Below are 24,537 nucleotides of genomic sequence, written 5' to 3'. Positions count from 1 at the left end.
GGAGCATCAGGAATATTTCTTCTTTTTTGTACGTGCGCAAACTTGTTTGGGCATGCACCCCTTTCTCCTCATAACCCAAAATCTTTGCCGTCTAGGTATATCATAATAAACAAGACTATTGTCACCCATCTAACCACCGGGTAGGACATCCTGCAGGTAAAAGATCTACATGTCATCAAATCCTGTATTGAATGGTTCTCCTTTAATCGTTTTCAGTTTGTCTCAAAGTCTAGCTTACCTCTAAGCATCTCTTTTATGCTGGTACCACCAAACTATCACTTATGATACAGGATTATGAAGTGGGATCACTTATTCTGTCAACTCCACGCTGGCAGTTTGGGTTCACATCGATACTTCCAGGAGAGCAGGTGCTTATTAGTTACAGAGATTCATTGTGCACCCAGAAACTGTCCTCTGCACCCTGCTTTTATAATGGGATTCAATACAGCTGAGCACATACAACCTCTACAATATATATGAAATACAAGATGATGATAGGACCAGGATAAACTCTCTGATTATTTATAGTGTACATAGTGAATCAGAAATACACAGATGCTTTGCAAGATAGGGGAGAAAAAGGGGAGAGAAAATGTATTTAAGGTCCACCACGAAGGCCTACTAAACTCTGCTTAAAGGATTTTTATCCTTGCCGAATCTCTGTAATCCTTACCACAGGCCTGAATGCAATTACTACTTCAGTATATTTCCAAGCTGGACTTCAGTTAAATTCTTAACATTACAGTCAAAAGGAGGAAGAAAAAACTAAAACAAACCCAATTTACTATTTTTTAGTAACCTCCAGATAATGGACTGACAGCAATCCCCCAGCCCAGAACAGCTTGATCCGTTTGTTTTTACTCACCTCCATCTGCCTCTTGGATATTTAAAGCAAAGGCTCATTTTGTCCTGCAGGTTCGGTGCTGCTGCTCAGTACTGTCTTGCCTGATCATAAAAGGGCTCCTGACCAAAAGGAAGAGGAAAGCGGTACGTAAGACAAACACAGAAGCCCAAGAGGAAAGCTACACCCTAAAGACTAGCACTAACAACAACTGAGAGACAGGCAAAGAGAGAACACTCCCAGTTACTAACTTTTTCCGTTGATACATCTGCTACAGTACAGTTTTGCTCCAAACTTTCTCTTCCTTCTTGCAAGCAATGCTTTGCTCTATGCGTAGACCTCAGATAAACTGTGAATGTTTTTTGTTTGGTTTTGGCTTTATTTTTGTTTTGTTCGGAGCGAGGAAGCAAATCATTGAAATATGAACTAGAGCCTCAGGTGACCACTTTAAAAACATAGTGCTAGGCAGTCATTATTACAGGGTGCATTTGTCCATTTTTCTTTTTCTTTTATTTTTTTTTCTTTCTTTCTTTCTTTTTCTTTTCTTTTTTTTTTTTTTTTTAATTCAGAAGTCTTGAGTGGAAGCAAATCATATTTGAAATAACCACCTATGGGACTTTCTGGCCAGAGAGCTTTAGTATAGGGGAGGGGAATGCTTAGATGATTAATAACTTAATTTTTTAAGAGCTTAATGGGCAGACAGGGAAAATACACTAAACTGTCCTTGCCTCAGAGGTGTTTCTAATGCCAAAAAGAACTGTATCGAGAAGGAGATTTTGTGATTTCACCTCTAAAGACTTTGAGACTAGAGACACATGCAGAAGGGCGAGGTGGGATTTCCTGCAACAGAAGAAACTGCTGCTCTCTGCACTCAATGGAGTTAAGGGCTATTCCTCAGCGCAGGTCACAAAGTAGCTATGCGTGTGTGCCCACCACTGCTGCATGGAAACTTTTGTCACAGATATTTAATATGTAGCTTGGAGCAAGTATGATTTGGTTCGAGTTAAAAAGTTTTGACAGTCACGCTTTGGCAAACGTGAGGCAGAAAGGAAAACCGAAGGATGTGTCGTGTTTGAAAATTCCCAGGGTGTGGTAAACTCATTTGCCCTAAAGTTAGGATCAGATTCTCCCAGCAAAACAGAATAAATGTGAAACTCTTTCAGGGAAGTTGATGGAGGTACACTGACAGTGATTAAGGTCATGCTATTTACCAGGGTTAATAAAATCTGCCTTAAGCCTACAGCCAGAGAATACTGTGTTTGGCAGACAGGTGGGAAGGACCCTTTGCGGACACTAGGGCTGATAGTGCTCTTAGTAAAGGTAATATCCTCCCCTCCCCACCTCAACTGCCCTGCTGACATCTGTTATCGCAGCTTTCCATTTCTGTGTGCTGGCTCGTCTGCTGATGTGTGTTTTAACATTTACGTGAGGATGCATGTAGACCACTTGTAAAGGTGCTAGGTTGACTTTGCAGCACGTTTGTGGCTTGTAGCCCACATCTGGTACATCTGAAGGCATTTGGTACCTGAATCCCTTTGGATCCAAGGAGATGGGCATACCTGCATCCTTGCTGCTCCTCAAAAAGTTGCAGCCAGCGTCTCCTATGAGTTTTGTTTTCTGAAGGACGTTTCCTATGTGAGTTTCTGCCAAATTGTAGCAAACTTTCCGTTCTGACTGTCAAGCAGCAGTATTCAGTAAGTGATGAACTTGGGATACGAGCCCAGGAGAGGCACTAGTGTCTCTGGCCTGGCCCCAGTCTTGACTACTCCCTTTAGGCTAAGAACTGCTCACCGGGCAGGAATAATCCCTCCACTCCAAAGGCAAAACGCAGTTAGACACACCTCTGTGGAAATGCAGTGGGACACTTGCAAAAAACCCTGTGCAAAGGGTGAGAGCCAGTTTTAGGGCACAAGACAACCGAGTTATAGGGCTGAACTCCTTGTGCACAAAATCAGACCTCTGCAGCGAGTAGTGGAGTAACCCCCTTTTTTAGATTTCTCTCTTACATTCCTTTTGGTCTGGCACAACAGAGTTACATAGCAGATTTCTTTTTTTCTCCTTTTCCATTCTCTTGGAATGGAAATGCGATGCTGCCTTTGGGCTGGTTAAAAGCTTGATATGTCACACTGAGTTATTGAGCAGGTTAGTGACAGAACATCATTCATGTGCCTTTCAGTTGCCTTTAATGAGCCTAGCTGGTGCAGAGGTTTGGAATAATTGCCAGCTATGGATTTACCTGATTTTGTATTTTCTTGCTGTTCATAGAGCTGGTCATTTCTGGTGAGGAGATCTGTAGGATAATTCCAGTAAAATTATTTTTAAGCTACTGGTTTGCAAATGGCCTTTATGTGGCTTGGAGTAGAATATTTTTTACCTTCTTTATTAGCACAGCGTGGTCAGTAGTGCAGGTAGCTCAATCAAGATGATCACACCCTGCTATATACACAAGCAGGGGTGTGGTTTACAGCCAATCCAGAGGTTAGTCACTACCAACAAATGTGGAGTCATCCTGTTCTCCCCCTCTCTGTATAGTTCTATATATTAATTAATATATGCATACAGTATACCTATGGCACTGGAAATTTAACTGTTCCTGATTAATTTGTACCTAGTCTATGAGGCAAAGAAGACATCCTTTGCTGAAAAACAGCCTGAGCTCTGCTGACTCCACAGCCAGACAAGCAAATGCTGGGATGGAAGAGATGGGCCCTTCTTATCGGGTGAGTGTCAGGGCAATGAATTTACCCCCTTGGAATTGCCCCCACAGTGGCTTGTGTAAGACGTGACTTCTTGAGAGAGCAGATCAGTGATGGCAGTTGGACAGACACATCCCCACCAGGTCAGATGAGAACCAGTTATTTTGTTGCTGCATTCAGGTTGCCAGAAGCTACTATCCATTGCAATGTAACTCCAGGTGGAACTAGAAAGATTTCTAGCTGGAGACTGACTTGGTAAGGTGCTTGCAGTGCAAGGGTGAGCAGAGCAGTGCTTGGAAGGGCCAGGCCACAGGAAGTCCCTACTCCACAGTCTACACCTGCCACTCACTGACACTTTGTGAGTGTTGTTACATGCACAACAGGGCAGTCTGGTGGTGCTAAAAACAACTCTAGACTAGCAATGCTCCAGATTAAGCCTAAATTCTTCAAGACTAGGTCATTACAGATCATAGTGCCTGCCTCACTGATGTGTTTTACAGATCAGCTTATTCTCGGTGTGGCACCTTGCACAACAGGGAACTGTTGAAGTGGTAAATAGTTCTCTGTGAAGCTTTAAGTAAGTTTTGTTGGAATTTTGTTTTGTTTTTTGTTTTGCATTTGGAAAAAAACTCTCTGCTGATATGTCAGTATGTTTCTCTTACATCTGTATGGGTTTATCCTTGATTTAGAGCATCACAGAAAGCAGGAAAGGGCAAAATCATTTTAGTCCATCTAATCTATCTTGGAGGTCAAATGCAAGATGGCCACTGTGTATTTTACAAGGTTAATGTTCCAGTTGATATGTTGCTCCTATTACATCCTATGGAAGACTTTTTTTTTTTTTTTTTTTTTTAGCTCAATACGTCTCTTTCTGAAGGAGGTTTCCGATGGTCTTTGTGTCTCTATTCTCCTGGTAACTGCAATGCCATTGTGCCATCCTCATTCATCGATCACCGCAGTATTGACACTTTCCCGTTCAAAACCAGCTTTTAATAAATGTTGACCAAGACTAATCAAGTCCTCTTTCTACTGTTGCTCATGCTTCTTACTGACAGACCCTTTAATTGAATATCCTCTTCTGAAACACAATTTTGCAGCTGAAAATGCTATAGACTCAGCTGTTTAGGATGACTCTGTGACCACTGTCCATGCCTCTATTGGAGCATCAGTGGTTTGCAGAGCACAGTTTGATGGCTATTTCATCTGTCAGGCTGAAAGCATTAATTTAAATACTCTCCTCTTTGTTCAGCTTAAGGCATTCCCACCATGGTGGTGTGCTCGGGAGTCCAGTGTCAAGCACCGCACTGTTACAATTCAATATTACAAACTTTGTTTTCTCCAGCCCTTAAGTAACTGGTCATGTGACAACTGAACAGGGACTTTCCTAGTCTACCTTCTGGATTTATGCCCTCAGACTTTGAGTGTTAGTCTTTCCACTCCCGAAGCACTCCACAGGTACGGGCCACAAATGGTGTAGGTGTTAATATAGTCAATGGTTTTATGTTGCATACATTCATGTGGAGTAAGGTGGTGCCCACTGCAATGAGGAACCACCGAGCTTCACAAAACAGTGGAGCTGATCGTACCCAGCTTTATTTGGGAACAGTGATCAATGCAAATTAAATTTGTTCCCATTGTACAATAGCAGTGGAAGCCCTGGGAAAGCAGAGAGGACTGGAAACGGACTAGAAAAGATGTTAAAAAGTGATTTACAGAAGGCTCAAGGGTGATGAGAAATACTAGTAACTGTAAGAAGCCTGGAGGCTACTTAATGATATTATGAAGCAGAAAAGATTACTTTTGAGAAGAAAAAGACAGACATAGCAACAGAGGGATCAGTCTGTTCGTAAAAGGGGGCTGGACTATAAATTCACTGAGGTAATTTTTCCACTACAGGACAAGCCTAGATAGCTGTAACTGCTGCACAGGAGTCTCAACGGTGCAGGAAATGGTGGATGACACCTGTGCTGTTCCTGGTAAAGAGGCAGATCACACTGCCCACTGCTTTGTGGACAGGGTGGGGAATGAGGGATTTCAGCTGCTCTGTGGGGCTGCCTGCTACCTGCAGAGCTTGGCTGGGCAGGCACCAGGAAAGCTAATTGTGTGCAGCAACATGAAGCAAGTCACTGAAGGGCAGGACTGAACTTTCCCCTCCTAATTGGTGAAGTGTTAAGGCCTCTGTGCATTGTTTTTTCTCCCTGGTCTTTTTTTTTCTTTTGTTTAATTTTTTAACTGAATGGGAGAGTCAGAAACTTCTCCCCCATCCCGTGTTTTTTTTTTTCTTTTCTTTTTTCAGAAAATCCTATGTATACTATAGTTTCCTGATGTTTGACTACTCTATTGATATTCCTGAGACAATCCATTCTAAAACTTCATCTCCCAGGGCTGATGTTATCCCAGGTGGATGTTTTACTCCTCACCCTCTCGGGACAGGTGTGTATGGCAACACCATGAGTTCTCATAGTGAGATAGGACTTCTTCTGAAGGCTGAGGAGAGGCACGAAAAGTGGGGGATGCAAACCGGCGTGGTCCTAAAGAGTCGACCTTAAATGATCAGGCATGGGTTCCTCTGATAGGAGGAGAAATGTGTTCTCATTCCTCTAAAATTCAGTCTTTTTATTGACCAAAGCCAGCAACTGATTATGCTGGCCGCTCCTGCATTGTGTACTCAATTCTCATGCATCTTCTGATTCTTTTCTGCTGTTTGGGATCAATGAAGGTTTCAGTTGTACTGAAATGGGGAGTTGCAGACTACATGTCCTGTGGGTGCTGAGAGGATAATGCACACCCTGCAGCTCACGTGGTATAACTGAATGTTGCCCCCCAGCACGTTTGCAAGAGAAATGGTCCTATGTGACCAGAAAAACATACTTTATATTGTTTCCTTGGTATGCTTTATTGGTCTGACAAAATTTTAGAAGTAACCTGAAATGCCTCCTTATCGACCTATGAATAATTTTGAGCCGCCACATTAAAATGTGGTATTACTAAAATAAAACGTGTACCAAAATGTAACCCACCACGAGGTTCCGCCCGTGCTTCTGACTCGAGATGGCTGGAAGAAGGGATGAAAATAAACGCGGCAAGCTGGGGGTTTCCCGAGCATCAGGGACTCCGCTTCCCGGCCGGCTCCAGCGATGGAGCGGGGTGGGAGCCGCGTCGGGGCGCTGCCGCCGGGCGCCGCCAGGTGTCAGTGCGACCCCGGGCATGAGCCGAGCCGAGCCGAGCCGGGCGCCGCCGCCGCGCCCCGACGGAGCGGGCGCTGCCGCCCGCCCGCCCCGGCCTCGCGGGGCTCTAGGGAGCGCGGCCGGCCCGGGCCGTCCTCGGCGGGCGTCCGGGGAGCCGGGCGCTGCGGCCCCCCTTTACCGCTTCCCGCGGGAGCATCGCCCGCAAAAGAGGTTGCTGCGGCGGTTACGGTGGTCGTGGACTTTACGGATTACGCTAAATGCTTTGGAAAGCAAAAAATGTGTTAATACTCGGGCCAACGATCTGACAAGGATTTTATATATATAAAAATAATATATATGCATGTATACATAAGTGTGTGTATAGACATATACATATACACGTGTATATGCATATGTGTATATATATGCATACATACACATATGTGTATATGGCTTTGAAAGAATATTTCAAAATAAAAGATTTTTTTTTTCTATTTTACTCTATAGTCTGTTGGATACCAGACTAGCCCTGGGAATGCAGATGTAAGCCTGAAAACAACCCAAAGTGCAACACGGTTGCACTTTTGAAGAAAAAACATACAAAAGTAACCACGCTTTTGGTGGGGTTAATGGAAAATCCCAAGTTAGTTACGTAGGGACATAAGGATTGATCACCCTTATAAATGTATCATCAAATTCACTTTTTGCTTCCAGCTGTACTTAAATAATTGCATTAAACTGTAAGTTACTTACACAAGGTGCAAATAGCCTATGCATCTTCAAGTAGAAGTTGTTTAGAGTAGGCTGCTGATAATTAGATGCACTTCCTAATTTCAGGATTAGTATTCCTTCTGTGTTTTATTCCCGGTTAAATATATCTAGATGTTCTTATTGATAGAAACACCTGCATCTTTCTCTGAGTCCTTCTAGCATGTTTGCCTCAGAGTAATTCATGGCAATTGCTTCACAAATTAATTACGTGTTTTGGGAAACAAGGTTTCTTATCATCACTTCTAGTGGTTGTTGCCATTTAATTTCATTGGTGCTCTGCTTGTTGATACAGTGTGAGACATAGTATACTTTTACAGTCTCTTTTTTGTAAACATCTGTTAATGTCACTTACAATTCACTTCCTCCTACTAAAGTTTATTTGATCTGTGTCCTTATGAAAGTTATTTGCATACTAATAATCATTCTTGCCCTTCCCTTGATGCTTTTCCATTCCTTTTTTGTGATTTATCAAAAGGGAAAGCCAGTTGAGATGGCAGCATTTAAAATAAGGAGAGAGCAAGTGGAGGGGGCTGAAGCAGTTCTGAATGCAGCGATGGGAACGGTGCGCAGGAGCGGAGCTTATGTCATTTCTGTGGCGGTAGCAGCAAGCCTGTTACTAAGTGGAATAGCGTGGTGAGTCCTGACAAGAGTAACTCCCAAGGGATATGGACAACTTTGAGTGAAGAGCCATGAAAATGCCAACTGCTTTGGAGAGCCTTCCTTGCAGGGAAAGCTTTCAGGGCAGCTCCATCTGTTTAGCCTAATCTGATCAAGTCTTACTTAAATTTAAAGTATAGAAAGAATGTGATAATAAAGGGATCTTCAATCTGCTACAATAAATGTAAACAGACAGCTGAGGGTGGTCAAAAGTAGGCTTATAACAAGCTACAAGATCCTAAGAGTTAGGATAAGTGGCTGTTGGGACAATTCTCTGGTGGCTTTGTCAAACATCCATCCTTGGGAGTTTAAATGTGATTTACCTAGAAGTCCTCTAACATAATATGGTTCTGCTGCAATGCTTCCTGAGGGTGTCTGGTAACAAAAGGAACCAGAGCCAGAACTCTCAAAATACAGTTTATTTTTGTAAGACCAGCAGAGATAGCCAGGCAAACAGTTCCAGGTAATAGGTACAAAAAAGCAACAGTCTGTTCAATGGAAATTATTTTTAGAACAGCTGAGATTAAAGAAATGACCCTGACCTGGAGGCTATTCCAAGATATTGGATAATTCTTCATGCAGCCAAATTCCCTGGGAGGTTGTGGGAAAAGTTTTGTGGGCATAAGCGGCGATCTCATTTCCTCTGGATAGAAAGCATGTTTTCATTTTAGAAGAATAATAAGCTTCTATCAGATTATAGCTGTGTATGCATTACAAAAATGTAAGGGAAAGGCATATTTCTAAAGCCAGTCAATGCTTTGCTAAAATCCCCTGTAATGAGACAAATTTACCCTGGAATTTATGCCCAAATGTGGGTGACAGAACTAGGCTCCTTGCTGAGTCCCTTCCAACCATATCTGTCTACTCTCCAACCCATCTAACTAGGCTTCAGGCAAAACATCTTGGCATTCCTCATGGATAATGCCCAGTGCTTTCTGCAGATATGCTGCTCCTCACCACATGACTGCAAACTGGGCAAAGCTGGGAATTTCTGCTGTGCGCTTCTCTGCTTTTGGCTTTTCATGGTACTTTTATTCTGTTTGGGGAGTTACTGCTGGCAGTGTAAAAGCCTGGTGCAGATTTGTGAGAGAAAGAGGAGGAGCAATGATGGATGAAACACTGCTCTCCCAAACTGCAGCAACCCCAGACCAGAGCATGAGATCTGGTCATGAGCTTGTGTTGGTGGTGCCTCTTAGATGAGAAGTAAAACTAGTATCTTGATGGCTTGTAGTCACCTATTTTATGTAACGCTTGTCTGGATAATGCCTACATAGGTAACTTTTACACCTTATCTTGCAAACTCGTGATGTGTTTTAGTGCAAAGGTGTCTTCTTGCAATTTCCACCCTAGCAGGACTAAATTTTAACATGGAGGAAATTGAATCCTGTAACTCAAGCTGTGCATGATGTATATGAGCAAACCATGGGAAAACATGAGCCACAACACAAGCTCCAAAGTGAAAACAAACAAACAAACTCGATATTTACCTGACCAGTCATACAGGACAAGGTTTAAGATTCTTTTCTTTCTGCTAGCATTATCAAACAGAGCCAAAATCCCTTTGAAATGACTGCACCTTGGGATATCATTGCACAGTTCCTTTGGGTTCCTCTGCATGGCTGGAGCTTGGTAGGTGGCTGTTGCTAGTGTTAGAGTTTGGAGAGGAAATAAAAGGTCCGTTAATCCCTTGAAAAATCCATGTGTGTTCCTCTGTGGGGCTCTGCACCTACTGCAGCCTCGGCCTGCCTCCTTCATTCACACAGAGATGTTCTTTTTTCTCATCCAGATGCCAGGATTTTGCACCTCCACTGGGCTCTGCAATCAGCCTGCTGGTGCCCATTGCCAAGAGTGCTTTTGTTAACAGTATCTTCTGTTGGTGGCGTGTCTTGGAAACTCGACTTGTAATTTGCTGAGGGCTAGTTATGCCTTCTGTGCTGGATTTTGTTTGTAGCTTCTCCTGTTTTTTTTTTTTCCTTAGTGTTACCTGTCTCTTAATTTTGTGCTGACTTTCCCAAAGCCATGCTAAGCACCCTGGACCTGATGTCCCCTTTCTGTTTTCCTACCATTTAGTATTACTATTCCAAATGTTTAAAGGGGTTCTGCTTTTGATTTCAGTTTACTGCATCTTCTGCCTGCTGCCGTTTAGTTTGGAGATAAGGTCTTTGGGGAACCTGCAGCCTCTAAGCCTTGTTCTCACTGATTCTGCTTGTTTGCTCTGAGAGCGCTCTTTTGGGGTAAAGTCTCTGTCTGTGGTCTAGAAGATCTGTGCCACAAAGAGATGCATGAGGAAAGCTGTGGAGGACGACCACAGCACTAACTTGAGTAGGGCACATGAACAGAGCTCCTGCTCTGAGTATCTCTGGATTTGGCTACTGCAAATGGTAGTTTCCCTTTTTGCAGACTAAAAACAGCAAAGGGCTTTCTCATAACTTGTGTAAATGCCTTAGATGTTTTAATACAACTAATGCATTGAGAAGTCTTTGAATCTCTTTTGCTATTGCTCTCATATGATACTTCTGAGACATAGATGCTTAGGCAAAATAGTAATTCTGTCAGTGCACTTATTTCTTTGGGGTGATGTTGATGAAGGGTTTTCTTTATCATCTATAGAGGACACCTCGGCCTGTAATGTTCTTTTTGGAAAGGTTATTTCAGTAATAGATAGATTTTTTTGTCATTATACGCTGTATGGTATCTGTTTCTAGAGCCGTTGCTTCAGTAGAGAGCCATTTTATTGAAGTATTACTCATTGATGATGACGATATTCTTGCTGTGTATTGCCAAGTAAATATAGTCACAAATGAGCAAATATTACCGTGTGTGCTCATGTCTGAGGGCTTGCAGCCATTGAAGATGATCAGTGCAGACAAATCATAAAATGGCCAAATATAGGCTTAATCCTGCAGTGCTTCGCTTGCTAGAAGGCATTCGTGTCCACAAGTGTCCCAACAGGCATATTGGTCAGCAGTGGGCTGCTAGCCTCCTCCACAGAGCTCAGACCCGACAGGGAGGAGGCCCAAAGACGAACAGCATGGACAATACATGCTACACAGGAGCAGCCACCCCTGAATTTTAGATGTACTATTATACATAGCCCATCCCACAGCTATCTGAAACCTCGCCTACGCCTTTCTTTTGTTCCACATAGGCTTGTGACCCATTCTTGTAGCATCTAAGGAATCTGTTGTATTAATATTTCCATAGCAAATACACCCCAAAAAGGGTTCATCTATCTTTGTGTGTGTGTATATATATATATATATATATATACATATATACATATATACATATATATGTATTTGTACTTGAATCAGTTCAAGCACACTAGCATTTAGGGGCAGAGTTTCTTCCAGGAGGCTGTTGCACACAGTGCTCAGCGGGCCCTAGGTTCATCTGTGTTTTGCTGCTTTTCAAGCAGCAAAAGACTTTCACATTGCTGGCCAGATGAGTTCGGAGTCTCCCAGCCATGGTTCACGTCTCTACTGTGAATCACAAAACGCAGGCTCCAGGCTGCTGGGTCTCTGCCTTCCCCTGAGGCACTATAAATCTGTTTTGCTCCCAGCCACAGTACTGTCTGCCAAACTTGCAGATGTGTTCTGTAAATCGCTGCCCTTGCAGATAGGAGACATGTAAAACACAATGTTTGCTTATGTGTCAGGGCAGCCCTGAAGATGGTTATACTTTCCAATCTGTTAAACTCACTCTGTACTGTAATACACTTTGCTGAAAATATAGCACTACTTTGGTTTGTCTTTGATGAATGGGCCATTTAGGATGAGATGCTGCCTGAACCCTTGTGTAGTGATGCTGTAAATCGCAAACAAAGTATGTTCCCCCAGGTACCCTGCGATGCCTCAGACAGGTCCCTACCTCAGCAGATGGCTGTGGTCTTTCTGCTGTCATTGCCCCGCTGAGATCTGGCATGCGGTGGCCATGATTGCTGCCGGCCAGGAGGTGGAGGCCACCTCCCTTGACGTGGAGGTGAGCCCTGGGAGAATTTAGATTGTTTTAGTGTCCCTGGTCACTAAACAGATGAGTAAACTTTATACGCACAAAACATGGCTCTCAACCTCAGAGATTTTGTGACAATTTTCTGCCTCACTTGCTTGGTGATAAACTAGGCTAAGGATCTCTTAGTGTGCTGAAGAATGATGAAAATTTTCTCCGCTGGAGGCAGGAGGGGCCTCTCTATTAATTATGAAGGCAAGGGCCATGGGAAGGATACTGAGCCCACCCAGCCCATCCTCGATCTGGCTGATAAATACAGTGCAGTGCAAAAATCCTGAGGTACCAATGAGTTTGTCCGTAAAGCAGAAAATGAGAGTGATTGGCCTCTCTTGTCCAATGGCGTAAATACACCCTGTGAATATGAAACCTCACTTAACAAATCTGCCCTGATTTGGTGGAGTCTTCTGCTTTTATGAGGATGAGTCCCACAGAAAAGCTTTGAGTAGTGTGTGGATTGTTAGAGCTTTCACACACGATGAACTATCAGGTCAGGAAAAATGCATCGAAGAACTGGATAGCGAAGTGTCCCCTGCCTTTCTTGCATAGCAGTGCGGTAGAGATGCAGTGCAAAAAAGTACTTTGTGATCATGTAAATGATCACTGCCATCAAGAATTTTTAAAATAGGTTGACTACGCAGTCCAGTCTTCTTTAAAGACATTTTCTGAATGTTTGATTTTATTATTCAAAAAAGGCTTTTTGTGAATAATATATGAAACACGGACATTGATCAGATTATGGATCTTTAGACTTCAAATTATTGAGTGATAAGAAAGCTTTTACTTCTTGAGCAGTATTTTCTCTCCTCTTTCTTAAGTATCTCTCAAGAGATGTGAAATGTATCGTTCGTTCCAAAGAAACTTTGAAAGATGAAAATATTTGGACAGCAACACTTTTTTTTTCCCCCCCAAGGAAGTAGTAAAACCAACAAAAGTAGATTTTGGAAAATGTTACTAGTTGTCCATCTTCATAAAAGATGTAATTATTGGACAATTTATTTCCAAATATTAGAAGATAATTTTTTCCATTTTGTTATTTAAACCAATTTAAAGGACCTAATTTTGCAAAATTCTGAACTCTGGTAAAGGACTTTGGTGTTGAGGGTCCCTGCAGGATTTACATGTTCATCCTAGTTCATTCAGCAGCGTTGCAGATTTGTGTTCATGGTTTACCACCTCCTCTACTACCACGCTGAAGTCTGCTTCACTAATGATTTTACAGTCTTCTAATTGACTTCCTAGATGTGGGCAGAGACCCTCATGGAGAATCAGTGAACTGCACTGCCACAAGATTTTCTTCCTTGCCTGGATTTCTGCTGACAGATGAGGAGGAAGGAATAACAAGAAGTCTGCGATAGCTCCACTGTGCAATCCCAGCTCAAGTTTCTGGGGGCTCTAGGAAAGCGGCGGGAGCTCAGCTTGGCACTAATTAGCCTTGACCAGGTTGAAGCCTGCAGGAGGAAGAGGCTTTCCAGCTTATTGCTTCAACCTCCTGATGTGCCTGGTTTAATTCTTGTAAATTCAATACCTTTCCATTAGGGATCAATTTGTTCTAAAGTTTGTTAGGTGCTTTCATACATATAAGTGTCAGGTATTATTAGCAGAAGAAGTTTATCTTGTGAGATAGTATTAAGAACCAACCTGGCAGAAGTGTGATTTTGTTTCATACTGGCAAAGAACAGAGGAAATGCCATCTAACTGCCTTCACAACATGGATTAGCAAAATGAGACTTGTCTCCTTTGCACTAACAAGCCCCAGAATAGAGTGTGAGCCATTAAATAAGGGAAACTCCTTCAGACATTAAAAAAAAAAAAAAAAAAAAAAAAAAAACAAAAAAACCACTGTGGGAAAATTAATCATTCTTTATAGCTAGGCTACTAGGTGGATAGATTATTATACTGTTCATATCTGTAGGGCATCTGCTGTGTAGGATTTTTTGTGCACAGTAGCATGACTTTATGGTTTTATTTACATTTTCTTAAGAGTTCACATGTCTTGTTGCTATGGGGAATGCTGTAGTTATCTGGGACACCCTTTTATATTTACATCACACACACACACACACACACACACACACACACACTCCCAGCTCTATCTATATACTGACTTGATGCTGCTTTGTCAAACTCAGCAAGCAACTATGAAGGGTCTGTTAATTTAACAGTGTCACTCAAATTTTAATCTAATAAGAATGTTGCTGGATCTTCATTTTATTTTGCCATTTGGTTATTTTTCTTTCTGAATTTTTCATGAGTAATACTTTTGAAATCCAGACAAACTGGAAGCTGGTAAATCCTGCTCTCTGTGGTGCACATAATGCTACTTGCACTAGGCAAGATTTGTAAAGAAGCCCATTTACATTCAAGCACCCAAATAAGTGACCAGCTTTTAACGTGACCTTCAGCAGCACTCGGAGTGGAGCCTGGCTACCAGCTGTCCCCTGGCCAGGTGCTTGAGCACTGCTGGTTATGTGGCCCTGGATAGGCATGGTGAATGCGTGAAATTTTCCTTGAAATCTTTCAAAAATCTGCCCTCAAGGCTAACCCCAGAGCTTGCTTGGAGAAATGGAAAGAGTTTTAGCTCATTTTAGCTCCATGGGTCTGGAATCTGGCTCCAACTAATTTCACTTACAAATAAAGCTCCTTTGAGTAGAAGTTAGCTGAGGACAACACATGTGAATTAAATTAAATAGGTATTCTGAAATCTGCCTTTTCAAGCGTGTCTCTGATGAAGACACTCTCTGCTCACACAGCGAGATAGAGCGTGGTAAACAATAATATTTCAAAGTATTCCTGGAAATTTCCTCCCACCAGCATCATCTTAAGCACATACTGTCCTCTGCTCAGTTTTACAGAGCATCGTTCTAGGAGAGACTTGAATCCAGAAGGTCCTGGATCCAGAACTCGCGCCTAGCCAGCCAAGCCTCTGGATGTGATGAGGATTGGCATTTTTTCCTCAGTAGACTCCTCCTGAGCTGGAAGGAAGAGAAGTGTCTGGTCCACACCATTTTCCCCCTCTTCACTGCTGCCTCTTACTTATTTTTGTTCCAGAATATCAAAATTCCTTCAAGCCTTTCAAGCCACCAGACTTCCAAAGGTCAGACAGGGGCCTGACACTACAAAGTTTTAGAGCTTCATAAAATCCTTAGAGAACTGACTGAATGCCGCAAAAACACTGCTCACGTCCAAATGACTTTGTTTCAGTTCTGAATGACTGTGCAGTTCAACCACATTCATGTTCCTCGTTGTTAACTAATCTCAGACGTTCACATTAGGATACTTTTGCCCACGTGCATGTTTAGCGAATGACTGTCTTTTGGAGGAACTGGGTAGTTGGGTGTTGCTTCCCAGAAAGTGCGTTAACTCTGTCTCATGTATTATCTATTATTTCACTAATTATTTCTCATTTGTAATCCTTATTTAGGAAGTTCTAGCTATCTGATTCTAATTATCTATAATAATTTTAAGCTGCCTGTTCTGGTCCCTCTGTCCTACCCAGTCTTTCCTTTCAGCACCGGATTTCACTTGCTCTTGTAGAGAAACAGGCTGAGAACCTGACCGAGGTAAAACTAGCAGCACAAACAGAACGGTATAGCCAGGCATTTTTACCTGTGAAGTGGCTTTATCCTGCCCCATCCTGATTTCCTTCGCGGAAGGAAAGCTGTCAGCACGCTGTGTTTCCTCCTGCATCCACAACCCCATCTAATCACACAAACCAGCAACCAAGCGCTTGCCACGGCGGGGAGAGGAAAACTGCGCTTTTCAAAATGCAATTTACCGCATAAAAAGCAGCGTGGCAGAGCCTAGACGCAAAGCTAGCACACTTTGAGGCTCCTACGTGCTGTAATGAAGCAGGGGCCCAACGTCCAATACATCCCACTTTGTACCTGTATTTACAAAGCGTTCCTGGCAGTTTCCCCAGCTTGGCCTGCAAACTGCAGTCGTTGCCTGCTGCTCTTCACTCTAGAGCCAAGCACTTATTAAATAAGAAAGGGAGTAGATAATGAAAAGCAATGACAGGGTTAATTCTTTTCATTTCTGGGTCAGGAAGAGGCTGAAGCACAGAGATGTTAAAAAAAAATAGAAACAGAGTATGGTGGTTAGACCAAAAACAAAGCAAGCCCAACAAAGTGCCCATTACTGAGTTAGAAGAGAGATCCTGGAGAGCCCAGAGAGGAAAGATTTCAGCAGCAGGGATGACTGCTGGTCAGCCAAGGTGGTTGGTCTGGAAACAGATAACTGTATCCCTGCATTTCACAGGACAGCAAAAACCAAGATTAACCTCTGTCTTGCTTCCCCGCCCCATGCAGAGTGTCTCCTTGAGCTCCTCGTGAAGCCCAGCCCCAGCCTGGCTCCCTGGGCAGTCACAGCTCAGCTGCCGCAGAGCCGGGCTCCCCTGCTTAGCGTGTCTTGTCCTACTCTCCCTTTGACTTTTCTTACTGTCTTCTGGAGTGGTGGCTCTCAGTTACTGGTCTCCTCCTCTCTCTCCCTGTCCTACTCTGGGTAACACAAGTGATGTCTCTGGTCATCGTTTCTGTTAACTCGGGGGTTAAGAAACCAACCATTACAGCTCAGCAACATGCGCTGTTTTTTGATCTTGAGCAGTTTATTTGCGAGTTTGATTTTACTGCCATCTCCTTCAGCATCTCTAGCAGCCTCAAGTCTCTTGAGCTCCTCTTTGAGGTGTCTTCATACTTTGCATTCCCCAAACTGCTTGTCATGTAGGTGAGAGAAAATCTCAGTTCACGGGAAAGAGAAATATCCCTTATCACTGGTCTGACACACACCGATCTTTCTTTAACTAAGTAACATGTAAAATGCACAAATAGAGGGCAGGCATTTGGTACTTTCTGTTGGGCCAGCTGCAGCCACCCCAGCTCTGGTACCTGATCACAGCCATGCTCACAGACTGTGCAACCTACCTCCTCCCACTGACCCAGCTGCAGACTTTCTCTGGAGATTTAATTCTTGGTGCATGACTTTTACGTTGCAGCCCTGTTTGTTTTCACACGTATGAGCTCCAGAGTCTTACGATGACACATGTCCAGCCTCTCGTGCTGTTTGCATCCAGATCAAACCCTTTTCTTGTGCAGTATCACCTGCCTTGTGTGGCTGTACAGGCTGTCGATCACATCCCTACTTAAATCCTCTTTGAACCCACAAATTGAATGTGACTCTGCTCCCATCACACTTAACATATTCAGTTAGCTATTCCCTACTATGGCTACTCATCAGGCATCAGCATGAATGTAGCTAGGGCCTGACCTGCTCCAACCTGGGGTCAGGAATTGCTGGTGCCAAGGCATGGAAATGTCCTGGGACTGTGTGCGTGTGTGGGGGAGGGGTCCTGGAGCACTGTTTCTCAAGGCAGGCTGCAAGTGACTTTGAAGAAGAGCTGTAAGTACTGCACTAGACACATGGTTCCTTAAAAAAAAAAAAAAACAATTTAAGATGTTGCTGTCTTTCACCTGGAGATGCCCCACAGCTGCAGGGAAGATCTGAAGAGCCATTCCCCTCCCCTGTAAAGTCATTGGGGTTGACCCAAGACACCTGCAGCCCTCTTGCAGTGAGTCAGGGAGAGCTTTGAGTGGTCTTTTGGCCCTGTTTCCCCCACGGAGGGAGGGCAGTATTATTAGCTGTCTGATGAGATCTACATGGGGATGAAGAATTATAGCCCTGAACAGAGTCTTTGTGTTGGGCACAAAGTGCTGAGAAGAATGTGTCAGCCAGTGGGTTTGACCTCAGAGGACTTTATTCCTCTTGCAGACCTCTCCTTCCACCTCTGAGGATAGTCAAGCTGCCAGTGGTGCTGCAGAGAGGAGTAAATGTTCCTGCATTTATCTCCATTGCGGGTGGCTGCAGTTGCGTGCTTGGTAGGTACTGTGTGCAGAATGGTGTCAGCTTGAGCTAGATGAGCCCTTGCCTGGTTGCTGTGTATTTCCATCCATCTGCTTAGCGTATCAACTGCTCTGGAAAATGTAGCTCCTTCTTCTCCCAGAAACTTGTTGCATCCTTTGTTATGCTAACTCTATGTTGTGTGTTTTGTATGTTAAGTTGGTTGCTTCTCTGTGCTATATCCCTTGCTGTTTATGCTCAGCTCTTGACTGCTCAAAAAACCTTAATGTCAAATAGTATTTATTGAAAGTGGAGCTTTTTGTGGTTTTGTGGTGAAGTATGTGCTGCTTTTGACCAAGGAGGGAATTAATGGGGGGGGGAAAAAAAAAAAAAGCACAAGTTGTCTATTTCTTGAAATTCTAGGCATGAGGCTTTCTTTTAGTTTAATGTCTTATTGGAGGTTGTTATTTTTAAAAATCATAGAAAAGCTTTTCATGCTACAACATATCAAAGTAACTCTTAAAAATATTTTTTTTAATCAGAAAAACTTTTACCACTGCAGTTCTTAAATCTACTGTAAGCTGTGCTGAAGTAATTACCATCTTCCCATCATCAGAGGTTCACAGCTCTCTCCAGTGACCATACCTGTTTGTTACAGACTGGTTGATTGCGCACAAGGGAGAGTGTGAACAGAAATAGCTGCTTTATCCCCCCCCCCCTCCAAAATGCTTTAGGGTATAATGAGCTACCGTAAGGTATTAAAGGTAGCTGCAATGCAGAACAAAACACCACCACCCCCAGATGCCTGGGACTGATTGCGAGATGGCCTGAAAGGCCCAGAAAACTTTGCACATATACTTGCCATGTAAAATGAAATTTTTAAGTATTTGGCTGATAATGTAACTTGGCTAGCTAGTGCTGTGGGCAGGTGCTCTCCGTATGTCGTTGTAGGCTGTCTGAGGTTTGAAAGGCATCTACCAGGTTCTCTAGACCTCAGTAATATGTTCCTAAGAACAAGTATATATTTTTATTTCTTGACCATACCTGATAGGCAGTCCAGTCAACTTGTTGCAAAGCAGTTTTGTTCTGGGAATGAGGCCATGCTTTAGTAATTCACCACTAAGAGGCCATCGGGGTTTTCTGCAGAAATCTAGGTGATAACAAGTAAGATTTACTTTCGAGGTGAGTCTTTCTGGGATGTGCGTTTGAAACCTTCAAGACTTTTCAAAAAACTGACCCATGTAGTTAGGAAATGTCTTAATTACTATTTTAATTAAGTAATTGCTCAGACAGAGGAAAGCAGAAAGCCAAGGACAGTGATCTCGTTAAAGAAAATTATAAACCTAATGTTGCATATTGCTACGTAAACGTTTGCAGTGAAGGCTACGTAGCTCTGAATGTGTTCAGACCTTAAGACCGCCCTCATCAAAATAGGCTGTTTTTAATAGTGGAAATGAGATTAAATATCAGATCCTGCATGAAATATTGCAGATCCGTATATGCAGCAATTTGAACCTTAAACTTTCTGGTCCTCAAGTTGTAAGATAAAATCACTAGGTGGGATGGTTGCTAGGCTCAGAGGACTTCCCCCTCTGAGGCTATGGCACTATAATTATTATTATTAATTATTACTACTATTCCACCTGATCAATGGATTTACATCCAAACCAGCTGGGCCTTCAGGGCTTGGGGCTGCCCTCGTGGCTTGTTCCCAGCACCCTCCCGCTAGCAGTCTGCTCCACACATCCCGCTCCTCTCGTTAGTTATCTGGCTGATTTGCCAGGTGTGCAGCATTTCTTACTCTAGAGGTCACTGTGATGTTAGGAATGGAAGCGGCGCATATCCGATTCTTTTTCCCTGATGTTCCAGAGTGAACTCTGAATTACACTCCTTCCAATGTAAGATGGGAGAGAAATCTCATACTGGGGAAGTGCACTTGTAAAAGCACAACAGCCAATATGGGAAGCTCAGAGGGTGTTAAAGAAAACAATCATTGAGGCTCTTTGTCGCAGGGAAGTTATGAATGCGCTAGTAGTAATTTTCTGAAGCCATAGACAATAACATAATGTGAGTGGGTGATGGAAGAAATTATATAGGGTGAAATTTAGAGAGCTGACAGCAGCCTATGCATCACTTAAGCCCTATTTTTGAGGGCTTAATTGCAGCTTAAATAGCAGGCAGGCCTTGCGCTCATCTTCTGCGTAGAAACAAACTCCATCTAGAATGAGCACCGTGAGCAGAACGTGGGAAGCGTAACCTGATCCGCCTTGGGGAAGGTTGTTCTGTGCTGACAGCAGATGTGAGCAGTGCAGATTTATGTTGTAGTGTGCGCTCCGTGAAGGTCTAGTGCTGTGTTTCACCATGGGGTGCACTGATGTTAGTGCAGAGAGATGCCGTGAGAGTATCAATCTTCAAACAAATGGGGAAACTGAGTGATAAGCACACGTTCTGGTAGTACACTCCACTTGTGAGTTACACGGTTAATAATACTAAAAGCCATCCCACTTACAAGCACCTCAGAGGCATTTATATTATTTGGGGGTGGCTTTTTTCCAAATATTCAGGCTTAGGGGTACAAATGCTTTAAAAAGTAAATCTTGTGCTTACGTGGCTGTCTAAGAGGAATCAAAATTGGATGGTTGCATGTGTCTTTGCTACAAAATGGTTGCAAGCTAAGGGAGGAGAAAGAGCTCTCTGCAACTTCTCTGAAGAATATCAAGCTCATAGAACACTTTGCGTAGTGAATATTAAACACTTGAAGTTTTTCAGTCAATTACGAGAATGTTTTTTTTTTTTTTTTTTAAAAAAAAAAAAAAATGTGGTGGGTAGAATTAAAGATGAACCCGTTGAACTTTTCCTTATCTCTACCTGCTTAGATTTCTTGTAATGTTTAACTTTTTCATTGCACTTCCTGGACTTAGGATTCTTAGTTCTGAGATAATCAATATTGCCTTGTAATGTGTGTTGATGCATGCGTCTGATAGGTATTTTTAACTTTATAATTCTAACAGGTGTTAGTTTTGTAAAACTAGAAGAGGTAAACTGAAGAAAAGTAGGGTCTCCTGATAGCTATTTTGAAAGCAGAAATAGAGATGAAATATTAGAACTTTTCAAGTAGCGTTTTTCAAAACAAAAACACTTGACAAATTTAACTGTGGTTTTTTTTTTTTTTTTAATTGAGAAGTAACCTGCAAATCACTGCTGTTCTCTGGAAACAGATCTGTTGTTCAGATGTCTGCTAAATAGTCTGCATGAATTTTATTCTGGTTCTGGGTGTGTTCACAAACCATTCACAAATTGTCTACTTTTATCATTCATAGTGTGTGATTGGGCATGTGGTATATTTTCTGCTCTCTGATTTAATGACTGAAACATTTTGACAGGGAATAGCAAATGGTGAATGACAACTAGTAAACAACATGCAACTTGGGGCATTTGCAATGCTTTCGAGAATATTAACAATCCAAAGAACGTTGCTGAAGACGGGGTAGTCTGACCCCTATGAATTTTAATGATTCACATCTCACCTGTTTAGTTACGGATGTATTTAAGTCAGTTTGTCGTCGTTTGTGCAGCTCTCTCAAATTTGTACGCAAAATCATTGACGATGAATCACGCGTCTTTCACTCAGTTTAAGCCTTATGTTATTTGTAAATAAAGTGTAATTCTGAAACTTGGCAACAGGGGAGCAAATTCTGTGATTTCCCTATCAGAACAGTGAATGAGAATAGCACACCTCTCTCCTCTAGAAGGAGTGTTGACTCTGAGGTGGGTACCGTATCCTCACTCTGAGATATAAACATGGTTCCTGCACCTTAGCATTAGAAGGTGTCTCCATGAGGTCTGAAACTTAGTTATGGTTACTTAAAGATATCCTGCTGCTTTTCTCCCATTATAAGAATTAGCCTAGGTTTTATTCAATGAGCCTCAGTCTTGGTTCCGATGCAGAACCCATTGAGTTCCTTCCCTACTTTAGCTTCCTGCTTAAAATACAAATCTGTTCCAGTCCGGAAGGTTTTGAAATGATGGAGGGAATGATTCTCACAGAGCATACGTGAAAGTCTTTTTGCAGCAGCAACCTGGGGTCTATGGGCTGTGTAAATCTGTGTAAATGATTAAGATTTTGTAACACTGCAGGCAAAATTCTTTCCCTTGATCCATGCTGTAGATATCTTCTACTCTTTCTGCACGTATGGTACTTTCGTTGACATCAGTGGCAATTCCACACACTGAATAAGGAAGAAATATTTGCATTATGGATAAAGTGCCTTATATGGACAGTTGTTAATGTCCTCTCACTCAGGCAAAGCTCCTGCGCCGACTTTGGTTTTGCTGGTGAGCTGCCCGCTGGATTAGGATCCTTCTTTTTGAAGAGTTGGTAAACGGCATGTTAAAGGCACGGGTCAGCAATGATAGCCATACAATTTTTCTTGCTTTCCCACCACAAAGCTATCATCTACATTAAGACACTGCAGTTTTTTTAGAAGATTAATAGTTCTCCACTGGTAACAGATTTTCCACTAGCAGAAAGCAGCGCATCCACTGATGAGTTTATCATTTGAACTTTGAATCCAGTCGGGAAGTTGAGACATAAACTCTTCCATGATGGTGATTTGTGGTATATTTCCAGTTTTTCAGGGTCAGGTTATTAACCAGTGTGGTGGTGATATAAGCACAAGCCAGAGAGAACATGAATCAGAGGAAGTGTCTGACAAAGACCTCACTGTGCAGACAGTTTTCCTGGGAGGTTGTGGAAGTCTGATGTGTGTCATGACACTCCAGGTGTCAGGTTTGGAAATACCCCGAGTATTAATAGCCTGAGTGCATGTGTATACACACTTTTTTTTGTGCTCATAGGATTTTGTTTTGTAGCCTGTATATGGAAAGATTTTTATTTTGCTTGAAGATATACAGTTCTTACTGTTTTTCTTTCTTCTTTTTTATATTTTTGTCCTCTATTCATTTGAGAAGGGGAAAAAAACGGCAACCAGAAACTGACTCAACCATATGTTTTGGAAAGCTTAGAGCTTTACACAGGAGTCGTCTTCATATTTTATTTGTAACAAAGCTCTGTGTTCCTGTTAAAATGAAGGTATTAAAAGAGCATGATGATGTGCAAATTCTGATTACTTTACATTTTTAGTACTGAGGATGACAGGGCCAATATTCTGGGGTAAAACCTGTGGTATAAAGGATAAATGTTATTTGAGCTATGCAACCACTGGAAATCATGTCCTGTAGAAAATTCTGATGTTTGGACAAGTTTGCCCTGAACTGGAATAAAAGTGGAAATCTTCTATGGACAAGGAGCTTCAAAGAGCAATGCAGGGCAGAAATATTTAATCTTTTGTTCAGAACTAGATTAATATGCTGTTTTGGAGTATGTAGTGGGAACTGTAGTTCAGCTGTCTCTTTTCGGGTATTGAACTTTAGGGGTTAGACTTTTGCAGCTCAGTGTAGCTCATAGGATGCTCTCAGTTTTATTGTTTTCACAAAATGGTAAACCCAGAAAAGAAATCAGAAAGTACTTCCTGTGGCAAATTAACTTTTTAAAATGCCCCCCCCCCGCCATTGCCCCACACCATTACAAACTACTCTAACAAAAACTCCCAGGCATTCATATGTATGATATGGAATTCAACCCCTTGTTTAAAAGGTACATTTGGAGTTACAGGCTGCAAGTTCTCTCTGTGCCATAACGATCTGCTCAGCCTTACTTTCTCTGAAAAATATCCACCTGCATTCAAAATGATGCAGTTTCCCACTCCTGTAGTGACTCCTATTCAAGTAACCTGATGCAAATTGAAGACTTGAGGGTGATTCATATGAAGCTATACAAGGTTTGTAAACCAGAGGTCTGTAGACTAGGTAAATAGTGTGTGAGAGTCAAGTGATAGTTGGGTTGGACTTGGGGGAAGAAACACTTCTCCTCCGTTTCAGTTGATTAAGCCTTCCCGAGGGTCAGAAAGTGAAGCCTTTAGTCACAAGTTTGACAGTGACCTGTCTCTCTCCACTTTTGCGCTGTCCTTCCTCCTTGAGGTAGAAGGTAGTTGCCATATGGGAGCTATCGTCACGTGTGTGTTTGCCACCGAGCACAGCACGCCCGTACACGAGCACTAGCTGTCTAGCTAAAATGTGCACAACAAACTCTGCAGGCTGCATGTGCTTTATTTTACCCTTTGTAAAATGTGGGAGACCGAAGCACTGGGAGAAGAGGCTCCTTTTCACTAGCGTCCTCTGAACGCTTTGCTTTAGCTACTAGATGATGCAGCAACTTCTGTTTGTGTCTCATGAAGTTGTAGATGGCAGTAAGGAGGAGGAAGCTTGGAGAACGTCTGGTGTATAAATTAAAAATGAGTAATTGGAGAAGATCCCCACTTCTCTAGAAGCAATTCACAGATTAGATAAGAGGCCTTGGAAAACTAAGGAGATGATAGAGTTTCTAACTTTGCATTTCCCTATTGCTTCAAATGAAACCCTGTTAGAAACAGCTAGTGTGATTCTCAATTGATGCAAATTGTCATATGCTTTTAGATTTAAATTACATCTGGGGTAGATCAGCCAA

At 42.5% G+C, this 24,537-nt stretch overlaps 1 protein-coding gene across 3 annotated transcripts in view; it reads right to left on the bottom strand.

Moving 5' to 3' along the window:
- LOC134143990 (calcium-activated potassium channel subunit beta-2) overlaps positions 1 to 1,017 on the bottom strand; it is a 152,227-nt gene extending 151,210 nt beyond the window's left edge. For all 3 annotated transcript variants that reach the window (XM_062582511.1, XM_062582512.1, XM_062582513.1), the window contains exon 1: positions 866 to 1,017. In XM_062582511.1, coding sequence (XP_062438495.1) covers positions 866 to 903 — 38 coding nt within the window. In that variant the 5' untranslated portion in view covers positions 904 to 1,017. The remainder of the gene's footprint in view (positions 1 to 865) is intronic.
- Positions 1,018 to 24,537: the final 23,520 nt, after the last annotated feature.

The sequence above is a fragment of the Rhea pennata genome, chromosome 9 (assembly GCF_028389875.1).
Source record: "Rhea pennata isolate bPtePen1 chromosome 9, bPtePen1.pri, whole genome shotgun sequence".
Lineage (NCBI taxonomy): Eukaryota > Metazoa > Chordata > Aves > Rheiformes > Rheidae > Rhea > Rhea pennata.
This window is presented reverse-complemented; position numbering and strand designations above follow the sequence as displayed.